A 23,131-nucleotide genomic window follows, 5' to 3' on the forward strand; every position below is an offset into this window, starting at 1 on the left:
CATTACTGGGCAACACCTCGGACGATTTCCATTACTGGGCAACACCTCGGACGATTTCCATTACTGGGCAACACCTCGGACGATTTTACATTACTGGGCAACACCTCGGACGATTTTACATTACTGGGCAACACCTCTGACCATTTTACATTACTGGATAACACCTCTGACCATTTTACATTACTGGATAACACCTCTGACCATTTTACATTACTGGATAACACCTCTGACCATTTTACATAACTGGATAACACCTCTGACCATTTTACATAACTGGATAACACCTCTGACCATTTTACATTACTGGATAATACCTCTGACAATTTCTATTACTGGATAACACCTCTAACAAAATTTTTCTCTGCATGTCAAACAAATAACCATAGAAAATAACAAGTGGACCCATTTTTTAAGTGTGCCACTTTAGAATAATAAATTTAAGTATTATTCATCACCATATATTTAATTTTAAAAAATTGCCTAATTAGGTTTCAATTACTCGCCAAACTTCGTTTACTAAGGAGCATCCACTGGTTGTAAACTTGTCACATTTATATTCATATCAAAAGTATTTTCTATAAAGATTAAAAAGCAGATATCTGCACAGTATCCCATACCATTAAGTCCCCCAAAATACGGCCTTGCACATTTCAAACATTATCACCACTAAACAAGCAAAGATTTTATGCAACAAACAAAGTTCACAGCTGTAAAGAGTTATTCCATATAAATATCTGCCATCATCAGTTTTATTCAACTTATATATTTGATAGATATTGCAGCTTTTGAAATTTCATCTCCACTCAGATGATATATCAATAGCAGGGGGAGATCAGAGGCTTTGCAGAAATCTGAAAGAATATTAGTATTTTAATAACTTATTTATAAAAGCCTTTCAGTGGTTTGTAAAACTCAACATTAACACCAGCAATTTGGTCAAAATAAAAATCACTAAATATTGTACATATACTAGATATTCAAACAAACAAGAGGTCTATGTTGGCAATGTATAAATGACAGAAGACATCTCCCATATGGCTTCAATCTAAGATTTACAAACTAACTGCTGTTATGACTTATATTGATGGTTTTCCTAATGTATTTATGGCTTAGCGCGAAGATGACACTTACTAGCGATAAGGGATTTGGAGACAAACCTTGCATTTTGAGGTTGCATCATGGGTCTATAGTTTATATAGGAAATATTTAAATGTTACTATTCTTAAGATATTTCATTTTTCCTAGTTTCCTTTCCTCACTGGGATATTTCCCCTGTTGGGGCCCTTTATCTTATAGCATCCTGCCTTTCCAACTAGGGTTGTAGCTTAGCAAATAATAAAAACAATAACAACACCAATAACCAATATACAATAAAAAATAACAACAACAACAACAACAATAATAATAATAGTAAGTTAAGAGGTCTTTTCTTTAATACTGACAAAATTTATAAAATGTATTTTACCGGTAAGAGTGATACCAAAACTCAAAAAAAAATTTAGAGTGATTTTTCATCTCTAAATTGACCACAGTTTGATATGGGTTTTATGTATTAAAATTCCACTAAAGGGAACCAAAGTTCCATTTCTATAACCACCCTAGCTGCCTATTAAAGCTGCAATGAGTTTCAAGATATGTGAGATGGCAAGAGTTATCAGAACTAGACGCCAAACATATTTAAGAGGTTAGCTACAAATACCACAGCAAAGTCACATTTTTTTTCTTTTTTTAAATAAGGCGCATTTGCACCGACTCGCAGTGGTGCCCTTTTAGCTCTGAAAAGTTCCCAGCTATCTGATTGGTCAAAATTATCTTGTCCAACCAATAAGTGATCAGGAAACTTTTCCTGAGCTAAAAGGGCACCCCCTGCGAGTCGGTGCAAATCTGCCTCACTAAAAAGAATTGGCTAACGTTACAGTATTGGACCCAAGATGCACTTCAAATAGGCAGTCCAAGGCTGTATAAAAATCTACCTCGTGACATTTAAAGAACTGACGATATTAAATTTTTCAAGTAGCAGCTGATGACTTTCTCGGTTACCTTGTGTTACGGTAACGTGGATTTGACATTTAACGTAGACTACGATGTAGGATTAAGAAAGTATATGACAAACTACTCTCGTAGGTCTTGCGACGCGCAGGGACGTTCCGTGTGTGGGGCGGAGCGATGGGAACTCTGAAAACTGAAGTAGAGAATGATAAAGAAAATCTGAAGTATCATTTATTCCATCTTTTACCAAAGGTTGTGACATTTAGTCTTTCATCCTTCACATCGTCAAAATTGAACTTAAATCAAACTAACTCACACACAAGACATCAGAGTAGTTATCGTCGAAACAATAGTCAGCACGCAAGACTTTTTTAAAGTAAGCAAAACTTATAATAAATAATAAGTAAATTATATATATATATATATATATATATATATATATATATATATATATATATATATATATATATATATATATATATATATATATATAATATATATATATATATATATATATATATATATATATATTTTCTAAAAAAAATCTTACCATGCAAAGATTTGGAGATGAACATGAATATCTAAAGTTTTTTTTTTTTTTCGTTTATCATTACTAGAATAAACAGGACTGAATATTGTACCCCATAGTAAAACTACCGGGCATTCTTGACAACTTCGTTTGACCCCAATTGTTTGGTAGTTCAATATATCAAATACAGTAGGAAAATGTATATTATAATACAATAAAAAAATATAACAGTTTGGTCACAGCGGCTTTTAAATTGGCTGGACCTCTCTAAAAAAATATTTCAAAACTTATTTTTATTCAACAAAGACTTTAGGCCCAAGCTTTTGTTTTAGGTACTTGCAAACCATTATTCCCAATTCTAGATCAACTCTGAGTACGGACTTCTATTCTTAATAAACCCAGTTAGACCCACAAACGAATCCTCAACAAATAAGTCAGGTATTTTTGGGAAGGATTTAGAAATTCATAAGTTCAAAATTTCAAACCCTTTACGTTGAACAGGGTGATATAAAACTTTACATAGTTTATACATAAAAGTTCTATTTTAATATTGTTACTGTTCTGAAGAGATCTTTAGATTAATTTTTCATTACTTCTCTTAGTTTGTTTATTTCCTTATATCCTTTCATCACTGGGTTATTTTTCCATGTTGTAGCCTTTGTCCTCATAGCATCCTGCCTTTCCAACTAGGGTTGTAGCCTAGCTATTAGTAATAGTATTGTCACAACCGTACAATTTTACAACTGTATTTAACCATCTCCCTATCAGCTGACAAACCAAGCAATAAAAAAAAAATAAATAAATAAAAAAAAATAATAATAATAATAATTTCTTAGAAATTTCTTTAGTGCCTACATGGGAACTGCAACCTTTAAACTTTCTACTTTCTGCTTCCTCTGACAACACCAAAATGTACGAAATTGATTCATCGAAACTAAAATGAAACAGGGAACAGAGCACTTGCTATCATTGTATATCCTAACCACCATCTGAATTGTTAGCTAACAATTTTTTCTACAACGGTTTCGTACGTATATTAATTATAGATTTACGAGAAAGATTTTTCGTATGTACACAAAGTTAAATGGTCAAAATTTATCTATCACGGAAATAGTTTTAAACCGACAATTTGCTCGCAATTATAAACATGTAAATTGCTACTAGTAAGGGAAAATCTTTGATAAAATACAAGCTTTAAGCTTTCATTTTGGATCATACTATAACATAATCGGTATTGCATTTGGGATATCTTCAAAAGTCTTGTCAAATTACAAACTTTCCATACTTGTCATTTGGGATTCCAAGAGATTGTTTAAAATATTTAAGTACTCATAATAGGATACTTCCCATCATTATCAAGTATTCAGAAATGAAAGTACAATTTACGTTGCATTTTATGAACTACAAGAAATTACAATAAAAAAAAGTAACCATCAGAAATTGTATATATTACCTCCGAGATATATTTCCCTTACGGAACCTTTGAAGATTATTAGGGTACCATAAGGTACTTCGTTGTTTATTTGTATGCAAGGCGACGTGCTAGATACTTCCATTTAATTTTGTATTTATGATTTGGATTTATGTAATTTCTATGACAACGCAGAGACCTGTGAAGCCATCCAACCCCCAAGTACAACTTTGGGAAATTGTGAACATAGAATATGCGGATTTCTTGTCAAGATGTCAAATGTGATTACTGTTCTTAAAATAGGTTCATTATCTGCTTCCGCAGGTCGAAAGAACGCTGTAGGAGCCATATAAATAGTATAGACTCTTGTATAGTTACATCTTTACTTTATAAAACAAGTGTACGTTAATAAAAAGTTCTTGTTGGGAACTTTATACAAATACGGGGCCCGATTAAGATAACAGTAAAGGAATCAGAGGCAGATTTTCAACAATAATCTATTTAAACTGTTCAAATGAAGTTTGCGTTTTCCTAGTTTTCAGAAGACACATTCATTAACAACTCCACTCTACCTAAGCACCTCCGGACCGGCCCGCGATCCCCCCCCCCCCCTCCCCCCAAAAAAAACCGGAGTACATCAAGGGGCGGAGCTTTTGGAGGAGGAAACAGTTTTAAAGGGTAACGCCTTCATAACGACTCCCTTCAGATGTGATGGGAACTTCCTCAAAGTTGTGATCAGTAAATGTATTCATTATGAACTGAAATGTTTATAATGATGATAATAAATAATATAAAGTTTGGGAAAAAATCGCGAACGGACCACTGATAAGGATTGTTCTTGTCAAACCCAAATAACACCATCTTATATTACTCGTGTGACCTTCATAACCTTTTGAACAAAATTATAAGACCAAAGGCCAATTTAAACAAACATCCATGATAATGAATAAAGTTTTCAAGTTTTATTCTTAATCTAAAAAGACTTATATAAATTAAATCTTACATTAATGAACTCTATTAGCGTGCCTTTTTCCCATTCGTATGGGGTAACACGGTTGCCTACTTTTTGAAGGGCTTTGCTTAATAATCTGCGTAATAATGGGAATTTGCACCTAGCTGCTCTGAGAGATTACCTTAAAAGTGAGTTAATTTCTCAAATAAAAAATAAGCAGATAATTAATAGTAACAAGAGGAAGAACCTTTTGTTATGCTGCACCGAGACTCTTCAACGACCTTCCACTTGATGTCAAGAATAGCAAAAATGTGGCAGCTTTCTAGAAAAACCAGAAGATTTATCTTTTTAGAAAGTGTTATAATAGTGATCTGAAAACTATTAAGCCTGAATGCAAATGCTAGCGAATAGCTGAAAAGATACAGAGCAAAATATAAACTGGGAAAAAAATATTTTCACACATCAAGGCCCGCCTGAAGACTCTTAGTGTCTGATGGAGGGCGAGAAATAAACCCCTAAAAGTAAAAGTAACATACTTTCTAATTTTCCACAATTGTATGAATCATCATTTCTAATTTGTTATCTCAAAGATTCATTAAAATCAGACTATTGCTGGGGGCAAATAATTTTTCCTAGGCTCTAAAGAAGTTGAAGACTTTTGTTCATGAAAATGACCGCAGATTACGCGATGTAATACTCTTAAATATCAAAAACTAGTGTACGCGACCCGTCAAAAATTACTGCTAAATATTTAGATGGTTATGCACACGCACCCACTCAACCAAGGGTATGACTGCTCCCTCTTCCCTCTACCCAGGGAAAGAGAAATAAGCGTAACCAGATATATATATATATATATATATATATATATATATATATATATATATATATATATATATATATATATATATATTATACTTATACGGTAAACGGATATCGTGGGTCCTGTTGGGGGGAGGGGGGGGGGTGGAGATTTTCCGCGTGAAAAGTCAGGATAACAGCTCTTACAGTAACCAATGCATATATTTATAAAAGAATCATTGGAGATCCCAGAGGTTAATCAGGCTTTTTGGGTGGGAATAAAATCAATTATACAAGAGATATAAGACAAGGATAAATCATACTGTAACCAAATAAAAATATATTGTTCATGGTAGTCACCTGTAAATAGATTTAAAAATATGAAAATTACGTTATGTAAACCTTATTGATATAACAGACTCTCCCACCTAAACCTTATTTAGGATGTCAAAAGTCCTATTAAAACACATACATAATCTAACTTAGTCCCAAAGTATTCCTTTATCCCCTACCATAATGTTATCTGAAAATGGTATGGTAAAACCGCAATGGTTGTTTACATTTTCTGCGAATAAAAGCCTACTTTTCCTGTAACAATGGGCGTGAATTGCCGAACTATTGGTATGCAAATTCCCATTTTCTTCAAACGCTACTGACGGGGTCAATGACCTTTGATGTCAGGATGCCAGAGAACTTCAAATCATTCATTAAACGCTACTGTAGAAATATGTTAACGATATAAGAATAATAATACGCACTAAAGGTGGAATGAATGTTTAAATAGGAAAAATGTAGTGACAGTAAAAATAACGGGTAGAAATCATATCAAGTTCCGATTAATCATATATAGTCAACTTCTTTGCATTCAGTTGTGGCAGTCGTCTGCCGAGTTCTAATCTAAGCTCATAGAAAATATTTGGGGTCAAATCTAGAACAATTATTTAAATGGAAATACACTTTCGATTTAAACAATCTATCGATTTATAAAGTAATGAGATTGTACACTGCAAATTTCATGATCTAAAAGTATAATTTCAAAAAGGGATTTACGATAACCATTTGCAGGATATGATACGAAAGGTAGAGGGGGGGGGGGGGGGAAATAAGACAAGTATGTTTAGATGAACATATATCCAGTTTATAGCCCATTTTTCTTTATTAGAGCCACGTCTCACCAGAGTAGCCTAGATGGAAATTTCTCTTATCAACAATGACATCATCAATGATATCATCATCATCAACGACATCATCAACATCATCAATGACACTATCATCATCAATGACATTATTATTATTATTATTATTATTATTATTATTATTATTATTATTATTATTATTATTATTATTATTATTATTAGGCAAGCTACAACCATGGTTGGAAAAGCAAGATTCTATAAACCGAAGGCCTCCAACAGAAAAAAAAACAGCCCAGTGAGGAAAGGAAATAAGGAAATAAATAATCGATATGAGAAGTAATACATTAAAAAAAAAAAAAAAAACATTAAAACAGAAAATCAATATATGCACTATTAAAAAGGCTTATGTCTGCCTATACAACAAAACATTTGCTGCAAGTTTGAACTTTTGATTGACCGATTGATTGATTTGAGGTTTTTTGGCATCCTGACATCTTTAAGGTCATTGACGCCGATTAACTTTCGAAGTTCTACTCATCGGTAATTGGAAGTACTCCGAGTAACTACACACCTTAACTACCCTTACGGTCTTTATATCAGTGATAGATGTGGTTGTACAGCCAGCAGCAAATGAAGTCTCGCCTACCCCACCTTTCACCCCCCCCCCCCATCCTACTCCAACTTTCACCCTTTGTAGTCTTTAAAACGAACATTCTGTGTCGTGTCATAATGCGTTAGGTAATTGAAGTTTTTTATTCCGGCGACTATCTGGATTCTAGCGAGTGTTACGTTGTATTTAATCAGGACATAAGAACACTGCTTAGTGTTTTGCTGATGCCTCGTGACCAAGCCTAGAGGGGGCTTTGTACATTTCATTATTGCCATCCTCAAGGCTCAGTTTTTTAATTCGATGGTTCCTAAATACTTTACCCTTTTTATTTCTCCTGCAACTCCACTCCCCCCCCCCTATGGAGAAGTTTCTATTCTAACCTATAGAAGGATTTTTCCTCGAAGTTTCTATCGTCTATAGATTTTACGGAGTCGGCGAAACATGGGTAGCGACACTTCTTTGGCCACTGACTTTTCTACACCGATAAATTCTGAGGCTACTTAGATATGAGAGAGAGAGAGAGAGAGAGAGAGAGAGAGAGAGAGAGAGAGAGAGAGAGAGAGAGAGAGAGAGAGAGAGAGAGAGAGAGAGACTATAGAAGGGTTTATTATATATAAATCTCGTCGTATAATTAAAACTACTAGATATACCTTTTTCAAAAGAGAGAGAGAGAGAGAGAGAGAGAGAGAGAGAGAGAGAGAGAGAGAGAGAGAGAGAGAGAGACTACAGCAGGGTTTATTAGATATAAATCTCGTGGTATAATTAAATCAGTACTAGATAGACATTTTCAGGAGAGAGAGAGAGAGAGAGAGAGAGAGAGAGAGAGAGAGAGAGAGAGAGAGAGAGAGAGAGAGAGAGAGAATGTCGTAACCACTGATAGTCCACTGTCACAATTATAAGTAGTAGTTCAAGGACTGGAACTAGCAATGGATCGTAATTAACAAAAACTGCAAAAGGTGCAGCATTGCAGGCCCTGAGAGGCTGGCATGACCTACAACAGAAATGCAGTAGCATTTGGAATTTCATCGTCAACAGTTCGACTAAATGTATAAGATAGGAGTTTGAAAATCTCAAAAATCAGAGCTGGTGAGCCAAGAAAAACTAGACTCTCGAAGTAGATAAGGCGATTAGTAAGCAGTCATGCAAATCGCCATAAGGGGGTCACTCAACCTCTGTTTTTCGGCTGAAACCGCCAGAAATAGGCTCCACACAGACTGTACCCTCCATAGGATCAGCATTAAACATCATGGTTTAATATTCACCATCTTGACCATCTTCTCCTACGCCTATTGACGCAAAGGGCCTCTGTTAGATTTCGCTAGTCGGATCTATCTTAGTTTTTTCATGAATCAATACTTCACCACTCAGCACCACCTACTTGGTTTGGGCATGCTCTTCGCACTCCCAAAGAGATTAGTACTTTCAACTGTGTTCCACAAAGAACTAGAAGAGTTGGAAGACCTAGGCCTACATAGCCGAGGACTGTGAAGCGTGAAGGTTGAATATTACTCAATGTTATTGTTTAAAGGTCGCTCATGAATGGCAGAGGCAAGGGACACCGACATTGCCCTAGCAATCGGGACAATGCCCTAGAAACTGACTATATATTATATGATCAGCGCCCAAGCCTCCTCTCCACCCAAGCTAGGACCAGGGAACGCCAGGCAGTGGCTGCTGATGACTCAGCAGATAGACCTACAGGCGCCCCCAAACCCCCAAACCTAAGCTTACAAGGATGGTTAAGGTTGCATACACTTTTGGCACTAACGAGTCTGAGCGGGACTAAGCCCCATCTGGCAAACACCAGACAAGAGACGGTTACCAATCAGGCCACAATGACGAAAAGACCTTGGCGTGACACCCATGGTCTTCTGCATTGTTGCAGGTGTGCTAACGCCAGATAAGACCAACAAAATATTCAACAATTGTCCATAAGCGGCTATACCACCTGTAACGGTTCGGGATGGATACACCCGGTTGGTGAATTGGCCAGATTAGTAAAGTTTCAACGCTGACCTGTGTCTCGAAATTTTGGAGGGAGGTGATGGTGCTAAAAGTCCACGCTAACGCTCTTTTCAAACCTTAGCAGATAATTTTCATGTAGGTATATGCCTTTTTCCTATAAATTTCCTCATAAGAACGTCCTATTTTGAGCATTGATATGTTTGAAAAATTACCGATATTGGTCGAAGTACTTTTAAATTACTTCAAGACTTTTGTCTTAGATTTAACGAATTTATAACAAGAAAAGGATTGTACTTAGGTATTGCTTATCTGCATTCTCTGGTGAATCTATGGCTCTTCCCCCCCCCCACACAAAAAAAAAAAAAAAAAAAAAAAAAAAAAATATTGTTCATGATAAAGACCAAATATTCTTAAACATGCAACTCATGTCTCCCTCTTACTCGCCTATAAACCGCATTATTGTAATTTATATTGAAAATGTATTTTCTCCTAAATTGCTTAAAACAGTAATCAAATTATATTTTCTTTAATGATAACTGTCCCATCTATAGTGCATGGTTTGCCAAATAGTGTAACACTGTTCTCCTTCCTTGACCGAGCAAAGCATTCGACTTAGCCATTGCCGTCTCAATATAGACTTTAACTAGGTCGACAACTTCAGCAGGATAAATAGCACACACTAGTAATCCAGGTCAACAGCTGGCAGCAGGGTCAGGAAAGTAGCCATAAGAGTCTTTTCCAGCAAGTTCTCAACGATTGGGAACTGCTCCTGCCAAACCACAAGTTGCGTATTATTATTATTATTATTATTATTATTATTATTAAATGCTAAGCTACAACCCTAGTTGGAAAAGTAGGATGCTATAAGCCCAGGGGCCACAACAGGGAAAATAGCCCAGTGAGGAAAGGAAATAAAGAAAAATAAAATATTTTAAGTACAGTAGCAACATTAAAATAAATATTTCCTATAAAAACTATAAAAACTTGAACAAAACAAGAGGAAGAAAACTAGATAGAAGTGTGGTCGAGTGTACCCTCAAGCAAGAGAACTCTAACCCAAGACAGTGGAAGACCATGGTACAGAGGTTATGGCACTACCCAAGAAAACCACATCCAAGCACATCGGATTGCACATGATTATTTTATAAAAATTATCTCCAATACGATCTTGTATACATAATTTTTTACTATGAATAGAAAAAAAAATTTCCACAGCGAGTTAACTAAATGTTTAACACACATTCATTCAATGTTATGAGAATGGAAACTGACCATAAATAGAAATGGTTTCAATCAATCTGTGCCGCTAGAGTACTACAATAAAAGGCTAATACGATGTCATGATTGTAATTAGACATTTAATAAGTGTGGAATACAATTAACATTGCTATAAATTTATCTAAGCAGCTAGCCGATTCTCAAAAATTTATATTTGTGAAAAATGCTTTGGTAACTATCTTTTTACAAATTATTATAACCAGGTACAGTTAGCTTCATTAATTCCTGTACACTTCATGGGAAACTAAGGAGACGTCAGTGTACCGGAATTAAGGAAGCCAAGTGTACCAGCTAAACCGATATATTAGATTAGAAAAAAAAGTTCTAAACCTGACTTTTAACTAAGGCAATTTAATCTCTATTTCTATGTATCTACCATTCTATTTTGTATCTAGCTTTACGTCAAATTGTCAATTATTCTCTATCCAAATATTCTGTCATAAAAGTGAAATATCTTAAGAAGCACTTAATTACATTTCCTAGGAACTACGGTAATCAGTCAAGTGGGTCTTTGACCAGTTCTCAAACTAACATTGTCATGAACTCGTACTTTACTTTTCTGAAAATGATCATGGGGTTTACTTTGATACAAACATTTAGATACGATCTATGATTTCAAATTGCTATTTCATTAAACAGGGAGGGAAATTTTAAGTATTGAGAGATGTACGAAATAATTGGTTTCACTTCAGTAACTTGTTTCACACCTTAATACAGGTCTGCTTGTAATTCAGAAGGTAATGTAAAAAGTATATACTGTAGTATTGGCTAATGTTATTAATGGTTTTTTAAAAGATTTTATCATTTTTTCATTACTTCTTATATCTTATTTATTACCTAGTTTCCTTTCCTCACTGGGCTATTTTTTCCTGTTGGAGCCTTTGGGCTTATAGCATCTTGCTTTTCCAAATAGAGTCGTAGCTAGGCTAGAAGTAATAATAATGATGATGAAGATGAAGATGATGGTGTCGTAGCTAGGCTAGAAGTAATAATAATGATGATGAAGATTAAGATGATGATGATAATAAATTCAACACAAGTGACTGAAAAAAAGCCCAGTCTCTCTCTCTCTCTCTCTCTCTCTCTCTCATCAAGGCCACCAGGGTAGTTAAGGTCACCTGTTGTTACCGCCCAGACAAATTGCCATCCAAGCCACCTCTGTGAGACGTGGCTTTAAAAAAAAAAAAAAAAAAAAAAAAAAAAGAGTAATACACTTAATACACTTGTTCCTTTACACATTGGGTTGTCTAATAATTTTCCCCCAAGCCTTCCGTTTCGTAACCTCATCTGTTATCGTAACTGCCTTCATGAAATCAAATAATTCTTGGAATTTGCAGTTTCATAATATCACTACTTTATAAATTGATGGAAGATGAATTCGGAACTGCATTCCCATTCAAATGCATATCCTAAAATTGATCGCTAACAACTACTATGAACTAAAGGATTTCGGCAAAAATTTGCCATACGTGAGTGTAACTAAGGTTGACGATGTACGATTAATTAGGACTATATTTTACCATTACTTTTTATTACTCTCAATATACTATTTTCCTATCTGTTTAACTTTTAATTTTGATTAGCATTCGTAGCGTTTAGAAAATATGAGCATTGGCAAACCTAATAATTCAACCATTCACATCCGTCTTTAGAAGACAAATAAGACTTTCATTCACAGGTTTTACCAAGTCATTTGAAGAAACTGTCCTCCATGCCCTTATCCAACCACACCCCACCAACGGTCTGACCCCTTCCCCCCAGCTAGCAGGACAGCGCGCCGAACGTCATAGACTAAAGAAATTCACTCCATTCTAAATTCTGCAGTTTTCTGCTTCTCAGGCCTACATGTTCTGGGGCCAGCCCTGTCTCCCGTCCCCTTGAGCAATTCACATGCATATATTCCTTACTATGGGTTTAAGAACGATGGCTGGAGGGTAAATACATCATTATTCTCCGTAAATATACCCTTTAAACTATTTGGGCAGTAGAACTATCTACTAATAGAAAATTACTTTTCTATGGACACAGCAGATCCAATTTAGAAAGATTGTACGCTCCAAAAGAACATTAATAGGCAATTAATAGGAGGACAAGATATTAAATTAAAATCATTCACGAAGGAATTGAAATTTTGATTTCTTTTCAGCGTTATTCATTTTAATGTTACCGTTCTTAAGATTTTATTTTTCCCCGACTCCTTTCCTAACTGGGCTATTCCCCCTGCTGGGGCCCCCGGCCAAATAGCATTCTGCTTTTCCAACTAGGATTGTAGCTAAGCAAGTAACATAATAATAATAATAATAATAATAATAATAATAATAATAATAATAATAAGTTAAAAACAACAACAACAATAATAATAACAATAATAATAATAAGAACAATAAAAAAAATAATAATGGTGTAAAGCTAATGATTGGAACAGACAACGCCCCATTGTTCTTTAGAGGAGTTTGCCATACATTTTGTTGGTCATACAGAAGAACCTGACATGTATATTAAAATAAGTGCACGTAACGTGAAAAATATTTCATTACATATAAACAATCGGCATGAGAATAGACATATACACTAAAAAATTAAACAGGTATACATAAATTTTGCCTATAAATGTGCAAGACAAAATTGCTAACAAGCTGTGTAAATAGCAATACCAAGTTTTAGTACTTAGCGAAGTTATCAAACATTATATACCATAACCAAAAAATACTTTTATATAAAACGTTTAGATTTAACTTTGATAATCTAACTACTCAAAAACTAGTTAAAAGCTAGTCTCATCTTTAGCAGCAAGACTTCCGTAGAAACGGCAGTTGGCCGATCGCTAACAAAACACATTCAACCCTTCGTCGTAAATGGGACTTAACCGATTTGGGACAAACCGGATTGCTATGAACTGTACGTTTTACATTTAACCTTTAAGGTATTCAAATATTTCAAGTACTTCTAGAACATTGAATTTGTTCGAGGTATGGTAAATTTCAGTCTGTGTGATATGGACTGAAGTACCTTCGCTAAGTGCGGAAACATTGTAATACAATGCCTAAAAAAAATTAGCCCAATGCCTAAAAACAATGTAATCCAATGCCTAATAAACACTAGTCCAATGCCTAAAAACAATGTAATCCAATGCCTAAAAACAATGTAATCCAATGCCTAAAAAACACTAGTCCCATGCCTAAAAACAATGTAATCCAATGCCTAAAAACAATGTAATCCAATGCCTAAAAAACACTAGTCTAATGCCTAAAAACAATGTAATCCAATGCCTAAAAAACACTAGTCCAATGCCTAAAAACAATGTAATCCAATGCCTAAAAAACACTAGTCCAATGCCTAAAAACAATGTAATCCAATGCCTAAAAAACACTAGTCCAATGCCTAAGAAACAATGAAAACCAATGCCTAAAAAACACTAGTCCAATGCCTAAAAAACACTAGTCCAGTGCCTAAAAACAATGTCATCCAATGCCTAAATAACACTAGTCCAATGCCTTAAAACAATGTAATCCAATGCCTAAAAAACACTAGTCCAATGCCTAAAAACAATGTAATCCAATGCCTAAATAACACTAGTCCAATGCCTTAAAACAATGTAATCCAATGCCTAAAAAAATGTAATATAATGTCTAAAAATCACTAGGCCAATGCCTAAAAAAATGTAATCCAATGCCTAAAAAACACTAGTCCAATGCCTAAAAACAATGTAATCCAATGCCTAAATAACACTAGTCCAATGCCTTAAAACAATGTAATCCAATGCCTAAAAAATGCTAGTCCAATGCCTTAAAACAATGTAACCCAATGCCTAAAAAACACTAGTCCAATGCCTAAAAACAATGTAATCCAATGCCTAAAAAACACTAGTCCAATGCCTAAAAACAATGTAATCCAATGCCTAAAAAACACTAGTCCAATGCCTAAAAACATTGTAATCCAATGCCTAAAAAACACTAGTCCAATGCCTAAAAACAATGTAATCCAATGCCTAAAAAACACTGGTCCAATGCCTAAAAACAATGTAATCCAATGCCTAAAATACACTAGTCCAATGCCTAAAAACAATGTAATCCAATGCCTAAAAAACACTAGTCCAATGCCTAAAAACACTGTAATCCAATGCCTAAAAAACACTAGTCCAATGCCTAAAAACAATGTAATCCAATGCCTAAAAAACACTGGTCCAATGCCTAAAAACAATGTAATCCAATGCCTAAAAAACACTAGTCCAATGCCTAAAAACATTGTAATCCAATGCCTAAAAAACACTAGTCCAATGCCTAAAAACAATGTAATCCAATGCCTAAAAAACACTGGTCCAATGCCTAAAAACAATGTAATCCAATGCCTAAAATACACTAGTCCAATGCCTAAAAACAATGTAATCCAATGCCTAAAAAACACTAGTCCAATGCCTAAAAACAATGTAATCCAATGCCTAAAAAACACTAGTCCAATGCCTAAAAACAATGTAATCCAATGCCTAAAAAACACTAGTCCAATGCCTAAGAAACAATTAAATCCAATGCCTAAAAAACACTGGTCCAATGCCTAAAAACAATGTAATCCAATGCCTAAAAAACACTGGTCCAATGCCTAAAAACAATGTAATCCAATGCCTAAAAAACACTGGTCCAATGCCTAAAAACAATGTAATCCAATGCCTAAAAAACACTGGTCCAATGCCTAAAAACAATGTAATCCAATGCCTAACTCACATAAACTCAAACCCCTATCTATGTACACCATAAGAACTGGTTTGGGTAGTATAATATTTAGATCATAGGCCACGAGGTAGTGTATAGTACATTTCGCTATTTCAAATAGTCCCTCCATCAAACGTAATTTGCTCTTTTCCCATCCAAAATGGCTTACGGTGCACGATAATTTTAGGTGGATGGGGTGCCCAAACTTATCCCTTTTAAAGAAGATTGCGCCCCAAGATTGATTCTAATTCAAAACTTTGCATCGCCTGCATACTTTACATAATTCACGACAGTACATTTACTTATTGGCTTCGTTTTACAGTTGCCTTTCGAATCCTCGGGTAGAAAGCCTTGTTTTTAAAAAGCATTTGTTTAAAACCCAAAAACTGGCATTGTGAAAATCTACACAGACTTATTCGTTAAATAAACTTACTTATAATATACGAGGTCACGAATTTTATACATTTGGAACGGGGATTTCTGCTAACAGTTGTAAACCATATTTGTCAAGATGGTAATCACACACACACACACACACACACACACACACACACACACACACACACACACACACACAAAACATGACTCGTTAATGTCTTTATTCTGCGTACTTATATTGAGCCCAGTTACGGAAAATAAGACAACGGTATCAATCTATGTGGTACATATTACAATTATTATTCAAATTTTGCTCAAAACATATCTATATATCGTTTCATTATATTCCTATGCATTATTACAGTAACGTCACGTACCCTATGGCATTTTTTAAAGCCATTATTTAAAAGTTTTATTATGTCATCCCACCCAGAAAAAAATACGAATTAAACAGATCAATAACCATGGTGATTTTAAAAGGAATAAACTATAAGAATGCTCTAATATATAAGCAACTGGCTTTGACGACAGGACGAAAAATATGTAACAACTTAACTATAGAATGGGCGATTGATGCAACAAGCGTGTCACATTTTGGAATATCAGCCTTAACATACTATAAGCTTAACCCATTTTGACATATAGTTGTGTGAACACAAGAAGAAAAAAAAAATAGATGGAAAACGTCAATCTTTTTATCGAATTTTCAACGAAAGGTTGTACATTACATATATAGACACCAAGGTAGTTAAAATTTCATTAGCAATAACCTTATACTTTTCAATAAGGACAACAAAACAAAACTATTCATTGGTCTCAAAGTACGAACATCAGTGCATCATAAGAACAAGAGTTTGCCTTACCTTGTAACAACTGACTCCCAGCACTCCGAAAAACGTGTTAGACCAATGACGCTGTAACAGGTAATGTTAGAAACGTAAAAATTCACTTCCGAGCGAAACTCTTCTTCCATTTCAAGTCTCCGTGAATTGGTGTATGGAGTTTTCATAACGATATTTTTGTATGCTCAACTACATATTTCCCCTTTCTTATGTATAAAACAAGAAGTAAATGTCAAACAAAATCACTGATCATAAGATTTTACTTTTAGGAGTACGACTTGGCTATCGGAAGGGGTAAAATAGGCCATAAGGAGACGGCCATTGCTTGTTAACTTGGAACAGCGGTTAGAAAAAAAAAAAAAAGTTTTATATGACTTTGCTTTCACTACTACAAGGAATTAATGATGAGGGACTTAGTGACTTAAACATTCAACGTGAGTCTTGTCACCAGATAATAGAACTTTCCAAGACTTAATTTACGCCATTTCTTGGTCAATAAGTACATCGTGGGACAGTACTGAATATTGTTATATTCGGTACCGAGCGAATATTAAACGGGTAAAACAATATATCACTATTATAGGAAGTAATATCATCATCATCTACAGTACGCCTATTGACGCAAAGGGCCTTGGTTACATATCGCCATTCGTCTCTATTTTGAGCTTTAGCTTGTAAATCAATACTTCTCCACAAGGCACTAGAAGAGTTGGAAGACCTAGGCCTACATGGCTGAGGACTTGAAGCGTGGAGTAGGAAATTCTGCAGGAAGTAACATAACAGAATAAATCCAAGATGCTCAGTACTTCTGAATATTGTTATATTCGGTACCGAGCGAATATTAAACGGGTAAAACAATATATCACTATTATAGGAAGTAACATCATCATCATCTACGTCTATTGACGCAAAGGGGCTTGGTTACATATCGCCAGTCGTCTCTATCTTGAGCTTTAGCTTTTAAATCAATACTTCTCCACAAGGCACTAGAAGAGTTGGAAGACCTAGGCCTACATGGCTGAGGACTTGAAGCGTGTAGTAGGAAATGATGCAGGAATAAATCTAAGATGCTATTCCCATACGAGGACATCAGTAAGAAGTGTTTTATTTCGCCTTTCGTCTCTATCTTGAGCTTTTAAATCAATACCTCTCCATTCATCATCTCCTACGCCTATTGACGCAAAGGGCCTAGGTTAGATTTCGCCAGTCGTCTCTATCTTGAGCTTTTAAATCAATACTTCTCCATTCATGATCTCCAACTTCGCGCTTCATAATCCTCAGCCATGTAGGCCTGGGTCTTCCAACTCTTCTAGTGCCTTGTGGAACCCAGCTGAACGTTTGAACTAATCTAGCGAAGTTTTTAAAAAACTTCTTTGGTGCTGAACTTCTTGTTACAAATGATGGAACAACAAACTATAATCAATTTTACGTCAAAATTATACGAAATGTTATATAAAAAAAGAGTAACTTGATATTAACACAAATAGTATAAAGACCTGTATTTAATAAGAACCACACTAAGTCACTATATATACTCTTGCTTGATGATACACTCAAACACACTATTCTATCTTATTTCTCTTCCTCTTGTTTTGTTAAAGTTTTTATAGTTTATATATGAAATGTTTATTCTAATATTGATACTATTCTTAAAATATTTTTTTTATTGTTTTCTTATCTCACTGGGCTATTTTCCCTGTTGGAGCTTCTGAGGTTATGGCATCCAGCTTTTCCAACTAAGGTTTTAGCTTAGCAAGTAATAATAATAATAATAATAATAATAATAATAATAATAATAATAATAATAATAATACACAGTGAACGTCTTTTAGTTATTCCTGTCACTCAAAGAACTGTGAAATTAGCATTGTTTCTGATAATTTTGGCAGATAAAACGCATTTCTTAAAAGATTTTCCTTTTTAATTCGTACAAAAACTAATACAACAGAGATACAATAATCATTAAATTTTATTCCTGAGTAATGATGACATCGAAACTAGATAACAAAAGAAAGTTATAAAAGTAAACTAATAATAAGATTCCTTCCTACTAATGGTGTGTTGGCTTAACACATCCCACACGATTTCTTGCAGCCGATTCGCATGTAAGCAGCGTTCCTTGAGCACTCTCCTTTCCTGGCCCAGTCTTCGCAGTATTGGTTGGAATCAAAACAGGTTTTGGCGCCTTAAAAGGAAAACCAAATGATCTTATTATATCGTCTGACATGTACAATACTGTTTTTGTGAGTTTGGGTGGGTCCTTTAACATACCGTATACCTGATTTGAACGTTACGTGGCAGAAAAGAAGGCTTTATACGTTTATACGCTGATATCGATATTGAAATACTGAAGATATTAAGTAACTTTTCATTGAGTACTGTTTTAAGGATGATAAAAAATGCTCGTTAAATGTATATTCTTTGAAACCTACAATGCACGAAAAGGGCGATAACACTCACTAACTTATATTATTTCGTTAAACATCACAGTGAAGATATAAATGCTGCTACTGCGGCTTATCTGAAGGAAATATAACTTTCTCTGTACTTTTGCGCTTACATAGAAAATGGGAATTCAATCCCATTTTCTTGGGCTTACACAGAAAATGGGAATTCCACTCCATTTTCTATGGATTAATTTCTATATGGCGTTGCTACAATTACTTAATCACTTAATTCATTTGGCCTTTGCTATGCCTTAACTGGCTTCGCTCACAAATTAACATGTATCTCATTGCTCCTCTGTTTTTACAAGAGATACATGCTGCGCTAAGAGCGTTCCCTCTAAGGGCGAGCATTTTGACGTCACTTTAATTGGCCTTTTCTCTGGATAAACATATTTTTTTCTTGTAGATCACAATATAAAATGTAGATATAACATAATGTACTTTTAAATCCCAGTATAAATTTTAGATCGCATACCAATGTAGATAAGCCAAAGTAGCCCCCTATATATATATATTGTACACGAAAATGTCATAAATTGTCTAGATTATCTACAGAAAATACCCCTCTACTTACTTGCACATAGGTTGCAAGACTGTTGGCAGTATTTTTTCATGTAGGCTGGATTCTTGTTACATTCTCCCTGGGTGGCCCAACTTGCACAGTATTTCCCAATGTCTGTACAAGAGCCTCCAGCTGCAAAGAAATATTTAATTTAGTTTACGTTCAACTAGTAGGTCTTGAGTAATTCCGTTTTCTATTATGTCTTGAGTAATTTCGTTTTCTTAAATATTAAGTGGCCAACTGGCATAAATTTCAGCATCTCCTCGTAAACATTTCACGATAAGATTATAGTACTTTTAAGCTACAATACATTATTACGATAACAGTACCAACGAACTCACCGCATTTATTGCAAGATTTTTTGCAGTTAATGTGCATGTAGCCGGGATTACTTCCGCAGTAGCCCAACGAAGCCCAGGAGGAGCAGAAGTTGTGGTTGTCTGTACATCCTTCTGGGTTTGGTCCTGGACCAGGATTTGGTTTAACACCGGAACACTTGTACAGCAAGTTGAGACTCTGGATGTCTAACTGGAATTAGGTAACAAAAATATTAATTCCATATGGAATTTATGCTATTATCTTGATAACTTTCACAAATAAGTTTTCCCTTGATATTTTAGCAAGTCAGGACTCCACCACATAAGTGCAAAAATTTACAAGAATTTTGGTAAAATCAAGATGAAGGAACTATCATACAGAAATTAAAGCAAAATATATTGAATTATGGCATAAAATATTTTAACGATATGATAGCGTAGACAACACTTAAGATTAATTCCTTCTATTTTCAGCTATTCACATATATCTTTCTCCAGGGGCATGTCTAAGAAAAATGGATATATCATACTCTGTTTACCTTGTATTGGCAAAAACCAAGGTTTTATTGTCTTTCAATCTTTAATCATTTCATAATTAATCAAGTGATTGTATTGGACATAACTTGTCCAAAATTAAACTCTGTGAAAACAGCAAATTAATTGTTAATGGACTATGAATTTTATTTGACGAAACCCCTTCCTCTTTAACAGAAGATAATTGATTTTTTAGGGAGCACAGCGAGAAGGAGAAGTTCATATTCTTAGAGAACGACATGCAAACCTATTAAAATCTGAATGCAGTCACAATTTTTTTTTCGAGAGCACTATTTAACTAATGATATTTACAGTATATATATATATATATATATATATATATATATATACATATATATAGAGTATATATATATATACATATATATAGAGTATATATATATATATATATATATATATATATATATATATATATATATATATATATATATATATATATATATATGTATACACACACACACACACACACACATATATATATATATATATATATATATATATATATATATATATATATATATATAAATCTTGCTCTTTATCATATAGGGGAAGTTACATACATTGCATCACATGAGCTACACTGACGACATCACTACCCTACGAAGCTATAGGTACTCTAGGAGGTCGGAATGATAAGACCAAAGGGGAACTGTTTACCGGAAGTTAATTGAAGTACAGAGACGAGACAAACCATTCTTTTACCTGGGAAAATCCATTCCGTTGTCCGATGGTGACGCCCGATCTCTTGGGAACGATGGTTGGGGACCCGTACCTCCGGGTGAAGGCGTAGGACCCGTAGTGCATGATGGAGGCATAGTCGTAGGGTAGGCCTAGGTCGGTCGTCACGCCGTTGGAGTTCTGAAGCAGAGGGAGAAGTCTGTTGTTAGGCTCAGTAAGGTCATTCATACGACCAATATATATATATATATATATATATATATATATATATATATATATATATATATATATATATATATATATATGTGTGTGTGTGTGTATATATATACATACACATACACACAACATATATATATATACATATATATATATATATATATATATATATATATATATATATATATATATATATATATATATATATATATATATATATATATGTGTGTGTGTGTGTATGTGTATACATACACATGTATATATATGCATATATATATACGTAAAAATCACAGGGAAGTGTGATGCTCAGATACAAAAGAACCGCAGGAAAACTGAAAATAGTAAATATAATTTTAAGTCCTGACTAGTTTCGTGATACTTCTTCAGTCCTCTGAAGAAATATCACGAAACTAGTCAGGACTAGTTTAATTACCTCCGCCAGGAGGTTATGTTTTCGGTTCGGTTTGTTTGTTTGTTTGTTTGTTTGTTTCTCTGTTTGTCTGTCTGTCTGTGGACAACGTAGAGGCCACATTTCTACACGGAATCACTTCAAACTTGGCCAAGTAGTTCCCCAATGTGTATGGAAGAACTGATTAAATTTTGGTCAAGGTCACCCCAAGGTCAAGGTCACAGGGGTCACTGGTGTCACTATGACATAAGTGGCCATATCAAGAGACAGAAATAAAGCACTGACTTTTGCATAAGCCAACAGGGAAGTCCTAGTCCAGGCGCAACCCATGGGTGATGTTCAAATTTATAAAGGTCAAAGGTCAAGGTCATATTGGTGCATTATATCAATGTCATATTAAGTATCAGTGGCAAATGAACAAAGATCACTTGAAGGTCAAAAGTCAAGCAGGTCACTTGAAGGTCAAGGTCACGTGAAGGTCAAGGTCACGTGAAGGTCAAGGTCACCTGAAGGTCAAGGTCACGTGAAGGTCAAGTACATTTGAAGATCAAGGTCACTTGAAGCCAAGGTCATGTGAAGGTCAAGGTCACGTGAAGGTCAAGGTCACTTGAAGGTCACGTGAAGGTCAAGGTCATGTGAAGGTCGAAGTCACATCAATTCATGATTCTAGGACATATGGCGCTCTAGGTCACCTTGGCGGAGGTATGTCCTCTACGAGGACCATGTCCGCGTTCAGGACTTGCTCACTTGTTTTTCCTGTGGTGTGTGTGTGTATGTGTATGTGTGCGTATATATATATATATATATATATATATATATATATATATATATATATATATATATATATATATATATATATATATACATACATACATACATACATACATACATATATATATATATATATATATATATATATATATATATATATATATATATATATATATATATATATATAATATATATATATATAATATATATATATATATATATATATATAATTTTTAATATATTGGCTTTCCGAGTCCATCATTACTACTGAAAAGACAATATTTAATGCCGAATCAAGCCAATCAGTTTCAAACCTAATAAACCACAACAGATGGCCCATCTCCATCTTTCAAACAGAATGAAAAAAAAATTACAGAATAATTAAATGTAAATTTTAAAAGACTAAATCAACAACATTCAAAGTAAGTCTGGAAACCAATGATATTTACCTTATCGAAGTTATATTGTAGACCAGGGAGAATATTCGCCCAGTAGATTGTTACGTAGTTATCCCGGTCGTAACGAGACTGTTCATGCCAGAATCCGGCTGCGTGCATGAGCTCGTGAATGATGACGCCAAAA

General features: G+C 34.5%; 1 protein-coding gene and 1 long non-coding RNA gene across 5 annotated transcripts in view; both read right to left on the minus strand.

Annotated features, from left to right (window-relative positions):
- LOC137630887 (uncharacterized) overlaps window positions 1–23,131 on the minus strand; it is a 47,766-nt gene that overhangs the window by 12,357 nt on the left and 12,278 nt on the right. The window contains exon 1 of one of the 4 annotated variants that reach the window (XR_011041797.1): window positions 2,041–2,165. The exons of 1 other annotated variant lie outside the window; for it this stretch is intronic. This is a non-coding gene — a long non-coding RNA (uncharacterized lncRNA). Of the gene's footprint in view, window positions 1–2,040; window positions 2,166–16,618; window positions 16,770–23,131 lie in introns of those variants that run through there. 2 more of the 4 variants (XR_011041794.1, XR_011041795.1) reach the window with 2 other exon arrangements.
- On the minus strand, window positions 18,523–23,125 carry LOC137630886 (zinc metalloproteinase nas-15-like). The gene is made up of 5 exons (XM_068362419.1): window positions 22,999–23,125; window positions 21,178–21,333; window positions 19,948–20,134; window positions 19,619–19,738; window positions 18,523–18,782 (listed from the first exon to the last, which is right to left on the minus strand). Exons 1-5 carry the CDS (start codon window positions 23,104–23,106, stop codon window positions 18,664–18,666), a joined length of 690 nt encoding a protein of 229 aa, XP_068218520.1. The 5' UTR covers window positions 23,107–23,125; the 3' UTR covers window positions 18,523–18,663.

This window comes from Palaemon carinicauda, chromosome 39 (assembly GCF_036898095.1).
Source record: "Palaemon carinicauda isolate YSFRI2023 chromosome 39, ASM3689809v2, whole genome shotgun sequence".
NCBI classification, from domain to species: Eukaryota; Metazoa; Arthropoda; class Malacostraca; order Decapoda; family Palaemonidae; genus Palaemon; species Palaemon carinicauda.